The sequence below is a fragment of the Carcharhinus amblyrhynchos genome, chromosome 16, assembly GCF_965287045.1.
Source record: "Carcharhinus amblyrhynchos chromosome 16, sCarAmb.v2.hapA, whole genome shotgun sequence".
NCBI classification, from domain to species: Eukaryota; Metazoa; Chordata; class Chondrichthyes; order Carcharhiniformes; family Carcharhinidae; genus Carcharhinus; species Carcharhinus amblyrhynchos.
In genome coordinates this window covers 69,590,888-69,602,248 of record NC_137339.1, presented here as the reverse complement: position 1 = coordinate 69,602,248, position 11,361 = coordinate 69,590,888, and the positions used below count along the sequence as shown (strand labels likewise).

General features: G+C 55.6%; 1 protein-coding gene across 1 annotated transcript in view; it reads left to right on the top strand.

The window, feature by feature from the left end:
• Positions 1 to 5,583, top strand: part of LOC145353759 (sodium/potassium-transporting ATPase subunit gamma-like) — a 12,965-nt gene extending 7,382 nt beyond the window's left edge. The window contains exons 4-6 of the mRNA XM_080204533.1: positions 2,404 to 2,434; positions 3,431 to 3,471; positions 5,506 to 5,583. Coding sequence (XP_080060659.1) covers positions 2,404 to 2,434; positions 3,431 to 3,471; positions 5,506 to 5,531 — 98 coding nt within the window. The 3' untranslated portion in view covers positions 5,532 to 5,583. The remainder of the gene's footprint in view (positions 1 to 2,403; positions 2,435 to 3,430; positions 3,472 to 5,505) is intronic.
• The last annotated feature ends 5,778 nt before the right edge of the window (positions 5,584 to 11,361 follow it).

Sequence of the window (11,361 nt, the reverse complement as noted above, 5' to 3'; positions counted from 1 at the left end):
CTCGGGGGGGGAACCTCCAGGTGGGGGGTGTTCCCAGGTATCTGCTGCCCTTGTCCTTCTAGATGGTAGATGTGGTGGGTTTGGAAGGTGCTGCCTAAGGAGCCTTGGTGAGTTGCTGCAGTGCATCTTGTAGATGGTACACACGGCTGTCACTGTGTGTCGGGGGTGGAGGGAGTGAGTGTTTGTGGTTAGTGTGTCGATCGAGTGGGGTTGCTTTGTCCTGGATGGTGTCGAGCTTCTTGAGTGTTGTTGGAGCTGCACTCATCCAGGCAAGTGGGGAGTATTCCATCACACTCCTGACTTGTGTCCTTGTAGATGGTGGACAGGCTTTGGGGAGTCAGGAGGTGAGTTACTCTCCGCAGGATTCCCAGCCTCTGACCTGCTCTGGGAGCCACAGTATTTATATGGCTGGGTCCAGTTCAGTTTCTGGTCAATGGTCACCCCCAGGATGTTGATAGTGGGGGGGATTCAGTGATGGTAACCCCCAGGATGTTGATAGTGGGGGGATTCAGTGATGGTAACCCCCAGGATGTTGACAGTGGGGGGGATTCAGTGATGGTAACCCCCAGGATGTTGATAGTGGGGGGATTCAGTGATGGTAACCCCCAGGATGTTGACAGTGGGGGGGATTCATAAGAACATAAGAACATAAGAAATAGGAGCAGGAGTAGGCCATCTAGCCCTTCGAGCCTGCCCCGCCATTCAATAAGATCATGGCTGATCTGTCATGTCTCAGTTCCACATTCCTGCCCTCTCCCCATAACCCTTAATCCCCTCTCTTATCAAAAACCCATCAACCCGCGTCTTAAAAATATTTAGCGAGGTAGCCTCCACCACTTCAACGGGCAGAGAATTCCAGAGATTCACCACCCTTTGAGTGAAGAAGTTCCTCCTCAACTCTATTCTAAACCGCCCCCCCTTTATCTTGAGGCTGTGCCCCCTAGTCCTACTGTCCTTTCTGAGCGGGAAGAGTCTCTCCACCTCTATCCTATCCATCCCATTCATCATCTTATACGTCTCAATGAGATCTCCCCTCATTCTTCTAAACTCTAATTCAGTGATGGTAACCCCCAGGATGTTGATAGTGGGGGGATTCAGTGATGGTAACCCCCAGGATGTTGACAGTGGGGGGGATTCAGTGATGGTAACCCCCAGGATGTTGACAGTGGGGGGGATTCAGTGATGGTAACCCCCAGGATGTTGATAGTGGGGGGGATTCAGTGACGGTAACCCCCAGGAAGTTGATAGTGGGGGGGATTCAGTGATGGTAACCCCCAGGATGTTGACAGTGGGGGGGGATTCAGTGATGGTAACCCTATTGAATGTTAAGGAGCGATGGTTACAGTGTCTCTTCTTGGTGACGGTCACTGTCTGGTATTTGTGTAGTGTGAATGTTACTGCCATCTGTCAGCCCGAAACTCGATCTTGTCCAGATCTTGCTGTATTTGTACACGGACTATTTCGGTATCTGAGGAGCTGACCTGTGACCCTCTGCTTTGGTTCAAAGGTTACTGAGGGAATGTTGAAAGAGTAATTGTGTGGGAGATTCAGAATCCAGTGATAATGTTCCGATTCAGGTTAATGTGGAACCTGGAGGCCAGCGTCACAGTTTCTTACTGTTCTGACAGATTCCAAATCGCTCCTATCAGGGACGCATTTCTTTATTAACACAGAAGCGGGAGATTAATTCTTCCTGAGAGAATGTCAGGGAGTGACATTCCTTAATTCATTCCTGGGACATGGGTGTCGCTGGCTGGGCCAGTATTTATTACCCATCCCTAGTTACCCTTGGAGGGTAGTTGAGAGTTAACCACATTGGCTGTGTCTCTGGAGTCACATGTAGGCCAGACTGGGTAAGGACGGCAGATTTCCTTCCCTGAAGGGAACCAGATGGGTCTTTCCGACAATGGGTCATCAGTAGATTCTTAATTCCAGGTATTTTTTATTGAATTTGAATTAGTGGCGGGATTTGAACCGGGGTCCCCTGGAACAGAACTATATTCCTTGGCAAACTTTATGGTTGATGGTGGGAGATATAGGAGGGATGTCCGAGGTAGATTCTTCACTCAGAGAGTGGTTGGGGTGTGGAATGCACTGCCTGCTGTGATGGTGGAGTCGGACACTTTAGGAACTTTCAAGTGGTTATTGGATAGGCACATGGAGCACTCCAGAATGATAGGGATTGGGATAGACTGATCCTGGGATTGGATACAGCTCGGCACAACATTGAGGGCCGAAGGGCCTGTACTGTGCTGTAATGTTCTATGTTTCTATAACATTAGCTGAGTTACGCAATTAATAATCTGGCAACATTTCCACTAGGTAACCATCTTGTTAAGAAGATTTGATCGAACTGTCTGTGTACTTTCACATGTAATTAACCCCAGTTCTTTATCGTTACAGGCAAGAAATTCAAATGTGGAAAGAAATCAAAGTAAGAATTAATTTACATTTAATTTTCTGTTAACAACTCAGCAATACACAGAAAATATCCCTCCACACTGTCCCCCCATCAAACGCTCCCAGGACAGGCACAGCACGGGGTTAGATACAGAGTAAAGCTCCCTCTACACTGTCCCCCCATCAAACACTCCCAGGACAGGTACAGCACGGGGTTAGATACAGAGTAAAGCTCCCTCTACACTACCCCCCATCAAACACTCCCAGGACAGGTACAGCACGGGGTTAGATACAGAGTAAAGCTCCCTCTACACTGTCCCCATCAAACACTCCCAGGACAGGTACAGCACGGGGTTAGATACAGAGTAAAGCTCCCTCTACACTGTCCCCCCATCAAACACTCCCAGGACAGGTACAGCACAGGGTTAGATACAGAGTAAAGTTCCCTCTACACTGTCCCCCATCAAACACTCCCAGGACAGGTACAGCACGGGGTTAGATACAGAGTAAAGCTCCCTCTGCACTGTCCCCCATCAAACACTCCCAGGACAGGTACAGCACGGGGTTAGATACAGAGTAAAGCTCCCTCGACACTGTCCCCCCATCAAACACTCCCAGGACAGGTACAGCACGGGGTTAGATACAGAGTAAAGCTCCCTCTACACTGTCCCCATGAAACACTCCCAGGACAGGTACAGCACGGGGTTAGATACAGAGTAAAGCTCCCTCTACACTGTCCCCATCAAACACTCCCAGGACAGGTACAGCACGGGGTTAGATACAGAGTAAAGCTCCCTCTACACTGTCCCCCCATCAAACACTCCCAGGACAGGTACAGCACGGGGTTAGATACAGAGTAAAGCTCCCTCTACACTGTCCCCCATCAAACACTCCCAGGACAGGTACAGCACGGGGTTAGATACAGAGTAAAGCTCCCTCTACACTGTCCCCCATCAAACACTCCCAGGACAGGTACAGCACGGGGTTGGATATAACACTCTGTTTAATGTGTTATTGATTTCTGTTTCAGTGGGAGTAAGGTGCCAGAGACGCAAGCAACGCAAGTTCCAGGTAATTAATTCCCATTCCTGATCTGGAGTTCCTGAAATTGCAGATGCTTACACTTTTCCTGGGATCTGGATCCCACTGTCTCCCCTTGCCTCCAGCTTTGTCAATGCTGCCCACATTCTGCATGGGACCAGGGACCTGGGGGTATGTGCGGAGTGGGGGAGACAGGAGGCTAACCTCTTGGGCTGTGTGTCAGTTGTGGGGGTTTGCTTTACAGAAACAAGCTGTCATTCGCAAACTCTGAAACTCAAAACATACTAACTGAGCATTAAAACTAAAACACCATTGACCAGAAACTGAACTGGACCCAGCCATATAAATACTGTGGCTCCCAGAGCAGGTCAGAGGCTGGGAATTCTGCGGAGAGTAACTCACCTCCTGACTCCCCAAAGCCTGTCCACCATCTACAAGGACACAAGTCAGGAGTGTGCTGGAATACTCCCCACTTGCCTGGATGGGAGCGGCTCCAACAACACTCAAGAAGCTCGACACCATCCAGGACAAAGCAGCCCCACTCGATCGACACACTAACCACAAACACTCACTCCCTCCACCCCCGACGCACAGTGACAGCCGTGTGTACCATCTACAAGATGCACTGCAGCAACTCACCAAGGCTCCTTAGGCAGCACCTTCCAAACCCACCACCTCTACCATCTAGAAGGACAAGGGCAGCAGATACCTGGGAACACCCCCCACCTGGAGGTTCCCCTCCGAGTCACTCACCATCCCGACTGGGAAATATATCGGCCGTTCCTTCACTGTCGCTGGGGTCAGAATCCTGGGACTCCCTCTCTAACAGCACTGTGGGTGTACCTACACCACACGGGGACCGCAGCGGGTTCAAGATGGCGGCTCTTTTCAAGGGGCAGTTAGGGGTGGGAGGAGGGTAAATGTTGGGCCAGCAAATGAGACAAACCAGGAATGAATAAAAAGGACAATCTGTAAAACAAGTCCAAAACTTAACCATAGCCCTGACCCAATTTGGTCTGGGTGGCACGGTGACACAGTGGGTTAGCACTGCTGCCTCACAGCGCCAGGGACCCGGGTTCAATTCCCAGGGAGCACGGTGACACAGTGGGTTAGCACTGCTGCCTCACAGCGCCAGGGACCTGGGTTCGATTCCCGGGGGCACGGTGACACAGTGGGTTAGCACTGCTGCCTCACAGCGCCAGGGACCTGGGTTCGATTCCCGGGGGCACGGTGACACAGTGGGTTAGCACTGCTGCCTCACAGCGCCAGGGACCCGGGTTCGATTCCCAGGGAGCACGGTGACACAGTGGGTTAGCACTGCTGCCTCACAGCGCCAGGGACCCGGGTTCGATTCCCGGGGGCACGGTGACACAGTGGGTTAGCACTGCTGCCTCACAGCGCCAGGGACCCGGGTTCGATTCCCGGGGGCACGGTGACACAGTGGTTAGCACTGCTGCCTCACAGCGCCAGGGACCCGGGTTCAATTCCCAGGGAGCACGGTGACACAGTGGGTTAGCACTGCTGCCTCACAGCGCCAGGGACCCGGGTTCGATTCCCGGGGGCACGGTGACACAGTGGGTTAGCACTGCTGCCTCACAGCGCCAGGGACCTGGGTTCGATTCCCGGGGGCACGGTGACACAGTGGGTTAGCACTGCTGCCTCACAGCGCCAGGGACCTGGGTTCGATTCCCGGGGGCACGGTGACACAGTGGGTTAGCACTGCTGTCTCACAGCGCCAGGGACCCGGGTTTGATTCCCGGCTCAGGTCACTGCCTGTGAGGAGTCTGCACTTTCTCCCCACGTCTGTGTGGGTTTCTTCCAGGTGCTTCAGTTTCCTCCAAAGATGTGCGGGTTCGGTGGATTGGCCGTGCTAAATTGCCCCTTAGTGTCAGAGGGATTCGTGAGGGTAAATGCATGGGGTTATGGGGATAGGGTCTGGGTGGGGTTGCGGTCTCGATGGGCTGAATGGCCTCTTTCTGATTCTGCTCCTACCCCAATCTCTGATCTTTCAGTCTCTGATGATGTTCCCGTCTCACTAACACAATCTCTCGCTTCCTCCCACAGCTCCCTCGGACAACATCTACGCCTGAGATTTCGCTTGGATACAGCAGCATGACACAGGGTCTGCGGGAGGGGGGGGGCAGCGGGTGCGGGGGGGGGAGGGTTGTGGGGGGGGTTCAAGGGATTGGGGAAGGGGGGGGTGGGTGAAAGCTGCCCGTTGCCCTGATTGAACCCCCCACCCCCAGCCCTGCCAGTTCTCCGCACCCCGCCCTGCGAACCCCCCCCGACCCTTTCACCCACCCCGCGGGGCAGTGGGGCGGGGGGGGGGTTGTCCTTCCTCAATGCGGCCGAGGCCACCTCTGAGCGTCCCCCCCCACCACCCCCACCACCCCTCCCACCCCCCACCCCCACCGCCCCCAACCCCACCCTGGGACAAGCTGCAACTCTCCCCGTGAATAAACGTGAAAGCAAAGTATCCACAATCCCAACCACCCCCCAACCCACTCCCACACTCCCCCCACCCCCACCGCCTCCCCCCCCGCCACCCCTCCCCACCCCCCACCCCCCACCCCCCACCGTGGCCAGGTGGCTGTACAATAATGTCTTTGGGGCCACAGTGGATGTGGGGGGTGAGGAGAGGGTGGGGACTTTCCCAATCTCAATCCCAATCCCAATCCTGAGCCGAATACAAATCCCAATCCCAATACAAATCCTCCAATTCCAATATAAATCCCAACCCCAATCCCAAACCCAATACAAATCTCAATCCCAATCCCAATCCCAATTCTAAATCCCGATCCTGATCCCAATACAAATCTCAATCCCAATTCTAAATCCCGATCCTGATCCCAATACAAATCTCAATCCCAATCCCAATCCAAATCTGATCCCATTCCCATTCCCAATCCCAATCCCAATCCCAATCCAGATTCCAATCCCAATCCCGATCCTGGTCTCAATCCCAATCCTAATCCCAATCCTGATTCTAAATCCCGATCCTGATCTCAATACAAATCTCAATCCCAATCCCAATCCAAATCTCGATCCCATTCCCAATCCCAATCCTAACCCAGATTCTAACCCCAATCCTGATTCTAAATCTGAATCCTGATCCCTATCCCAATCCTGATCCTGATCTCAATTCCAATTCCAATGGATGATTCCTCTCCGTGGATTCTCCGTCTATTCCCGGGGTTTGGTCAATGTTTTATTTTGCCCACGAGCTTTCACCCAGTTTTGCCTCCGACCTTCACAGTCCCAGAATGACCCAGATCACACACTCCCCCCGACCCCCACCCACTCCCCCCTCCCACCAACCCGCCCGCTCCCCCCACCCCACATCCCCCGGGGGCACCCCCACCACCCCCCCAGTGCCACTGTGATGCCCCCCCGCCCTCTCTGTACTCGCCGGGGGGATGGAGGGAGAGACGGGGGCAAAGCAATATTGTACAGGGGGCAGTTTGTACGGGAAACTCCAATAAAATACGTTCAAATCCTGAGGGAATTTGGTTTTGTTTTGAAATATCTTCCCTGAAAATATCAACAACTCACCTCCAAACACCCCGCAGTCTCTGGAGATCGGCTCCAGTCAGACAAGGGTCAGTGGGGCAGAGAACAGAGTGGAGGAACAAGGGTTAGAACTTACTGATCGATTAGTTTGAGTTCATACAGGGATGAAAGGCGAGAGTGTTAGTATTTAGGGAGAGAGGAATAATGTTTGGACTACCAGTATTAGGGAAAGGGATATCAGTCAGTACTGAGGGAGGGCCGCACTGTCAGAGGGTCAGTGCTGAGGGAGGGCCGCACTGTCAGAGGGTCAGTGCTGAGGGAGTGCCGCACTGTCAGAGGGTCAGTGCTGAGGGAGTGCCGCACTGTCAGAGGGTCAGTGCTGAGGGAGTGCCGCACTGTCAGAGGGTCAGTGCTGAGGGAGTGCCGCACTGTCAGAGGGTCAGTGCTGAGGGAGTGCCGCACTGTCAGAGGGTCAGTGCTGAGGGAGTGCCGCACTGTCAGAGGGTCAGTGCTGAGGGAGCGCCGCACTGTCAGAGGGTCAGTGCTGAGGGAGCGCCGCACTGTCAGAGGGTCAGTGCTGAGGGAGGGCCGCACTGTCAGAAGGTCAGTGCTGAGGGAGGGCCGCACTGTCAGAGGGTCAGTGCTGAGGGAGTGCCGCACTGTCAGAGGGTCAGTGCTGAGGGAGTGCCGCACTGTCAGAGGGTCAGTGCTGAGGGAGTGCCGCACTGTCAGAGGGTCAGTGCTGAGGGAGTGCCGCACTGTCAGAGGGTCAGTGCTGAGGGAGTGCCGCACTGTCAGAGGGTCAGTGCTGAGGGAGTGCCGCACTGTCAGAGGGTCAGTGCTGAGGGAGTGCCGCACTGTCAGAGGGTCAGTGCTGAGGGAGTGCCGCACTGTCAGAGGGTCAGTGCTGAGGGAGTGCCGCACTGTCAGAGGGTCAGTGCTGAGGGAGTGCCGCACTGTCAGAGGGTCAGTGCTGAGGGAGTGCCGCACTGTCAGAGGGTCAGTGCTGAGGGAGCGCCGCACTGTCAGAGGGTCAGTGCTGAGGGAGTGCCGCACTGTCAGAGGGTCAGTGCTGAGGGAGGGCCGCACTGTCAGAAGGTCAGTGCTGAGGGAGGGCCGCACTGTCAGAGGGTCAGTGCTGAGGGAGTGCCGCACTGTCAGAGGGTCAGTGCTGAGGGAGTGCCGCACTGTCAGAGGGTCAGTGCTGAGGGAGTGCCGCACTGTCAGAGGGTCAGTGCTGAGGGAGTGCCGCACTGTCAGAGGGTCAGTGCTGAGGGAGTGCCGCACTGTCAGAGGGTCAGTGCTGAGGGAGTGCCGCACTGTCAGAGGGTCAGTGCTGAGGGAGCGCCGCACTGTCAGAGGGTCAGTGCTGAGGGAGTGCCGCACTGTCAGAGGGTCAGTGCTGAGGGAGTGCCGCACTGTCAGAGGGTCAGTGCTGAGGGAGCGCCGCACTGTCAGAGGGTCAGTGCTGAGGGAGTGCCGCACTGTCAGAGGGTCAGTGCTGAGGGAGCGCCGCACTGTCAGAGGGTCAGTACTGAGGGAGTAGTGTCCTGGGGCTAATATTAATCTCTAACACATCACTAAAAAAAGGTGATAAACCGAGTCATTCTGACATTGCCGTGTGTGGGATCTTGCTGTGCGTAGACAGGCTGCTGAGTTCCCTGTATTGGAACCAGAAGGACAAGGGCAGCAGATACCTGGGGACACCCCCCACCTGGAGGTTCCCCTCCGAGTCACTCACCGTCCCGACTGGGAAATATATCGGCCGTTCCTTCACTGTCGCTGGGGTCAGAATCCTGGGACTCCCTCCCTAACAGCACTGTGGGTGTACCTACACCACACGGGGACTACAAGATGGCGGATCACCCACCCCCCTTCTCAAGGGGGCAATCAGGGATGGGGGGGCGGTAAGTGCTGGAATGAGGCAGCGAGGCCCCCGGTTTCAACAAGTAACAAATGAAAATTGCGAGTTGGAAAACCTTCCATGGAATGTGGACAATGAGATTCCGAGATGGGGATCGGTGCCAGGGTCGGGAGAGAGAGCGTCAGCTCAGTGTAGGATGAAGTAGGGCAGGGGGGAGATACTGGGGGGATGGGAGAAGGAGAAAATGGGGCGGGGAGACGGAGAATCTCCAACAGTGAGTCACCGAACCGCTGAGAAATCTGTGTCAGCGATGGAACGCTCCCACAGGACCCGAAACCAGGCTGAAACCTGATAAAAGATTCATAAACTGCAGAACCAACATCCCAGCGATATGTCACACACTCGCCACTGCAGAAACCCCCTCCCGATCTGACCCACTGCACCTTTCACTGGGGTACGGCTCCCACACACACTGACTCTCACTGGGGTACGGGTCCCACACACACTGACTCTCACTGGGGTACGGGTCCCACACACACTGACTCTCACTGGGGTACGGGTCCCACACACACTGACTCTCACTGGGGTACGGGTCCCACACACACTGACTCTCACTGGGGTACGGCTCCCACACACACTGACTCTCACTGGGATACGGGTTCCACACACACTGACTCTCACTGGGATACGGGTTCCACACACACTGACTCTCACTGGGGTACAGGTCCCACACACACTGACTCTCACTGGGGTACGGGTCCCACACACACTGACTCTCACTGGGGTACGGGTCCCACACACACTGACACTCACTGAGGTACGGTTTCAACAGACACTGACTCTCACTGGGGTACGGGTCCCACACACACTGACTCTCACTGGGGTACGGGTCCCACACACACTGACTCTCACTGGGATACGGGTCCCACACACACTGACTCTCACTGGGGTACGGGTCCCACACACACTGACTCTCACTGGGGTACGGGTCCCACACACACTGACTCTCACTGGGGTACGGGTCCCACACACACTGACTCTCACTGGGGTACGGGTCCCACACACACTGACTCTCACTGGGGTACGGGTCCCACACACACTGACTCTCACTGAGGTACGGGTCCCACACACACTGACTCTCACTGGGGTACGGGTCCCACACACACTGACTCTCACTGGGGTACGGGTCCCACACACACTGACTCTCACTGGGGTACGGGTCCCACACACTCTGACTCTCACTGGGGTACGGGTCCCACACACACTGACTCTCACTGGGGTACGGGTCCCACACACTCTGACTCTCACTGGGGTACGGGTCCCACACACACTGACTCTCACTGGGGTACGGGTCCCACACACACTGACTCTCACTGGGATACGGGTTCCACACACACTGACTCTCACTGGGGTACAGGTCCCACACACACTGACTCTCACTGGGGTACGGGTCCCACACACACTGACTCTCACTGGGGTACGGGTCCCACACACACTGACACTCACTGAGGTACGGTTTCAACAGACACTGACTCTCACTGGGGTACGGGTCCCACACACACTGACTCTCACTGGGGTACGGGTCCCACACACACTGACTCTCACTGGGATACGGGTCCCACACACACTGACTCTCACTGGGGTACGGGTCCCACACACACTGACTCTCACTGGGGTACGGCTCCCACACACACTGACTCTCACTGGGGTACGGCTCCCACACACACTGACTCTCACTGGGGTACGGGTCCCACACACACTGACTCTCACTGGGGTACGGGTCCCACACACACTGACTCTCACTGGGGTACGGGTCCCACACACACTGACTCTCACTGGGGTACGGGTCCCACACACACTGACTCTCACTGAGGTACGGGTCCCACACACACTGACTCTCACTGGGGTACGGGTCCCACACACACTGACTCTCACTGGGGTACGGGTCCCACACACACTGACTCTCACTGGGGTACGGGTCCCACACACTCTGACTCTCACTGGGGTACGGGTCCCACACACACTGACTCTCACTGGGGTACGGGTCCCACACACTCTGACTCTCACTGGGGTACGGGTCCCACACACACTGACTCTCACTGGGGTACGGGTCCCACACACACTGACTCTCACTGGGATACGGGTTCCACACACACTGACTCTCACTGGGGTACAGGTCCCACACACACTGACTCTCACTGGGGTACGGGTCCCACACACACTGACTCTCACTGGGGTACGGGTCCCACACACACTGACACTCACTGAGGTACGGTTTCAACAGACACTGACTCTCACTGGGGTACGGGTCCCACACACACTGACTCTCACTGGGGTACGGGTCCCACACACACTGACTCTCACTGGGATACGGGTCCCACACACACTGACTCTCACTGGGGTACGGGTCCCACACACACTGACTCTCACTGGGGTACGGGTCCCACACACACTGACTCTCACTGGGGTACGGGTCCCACACACACTGACTCTCACTGGGGTACGGGTCCCACACACACTGACTCTCACTGGGGTACGGGTCCCAC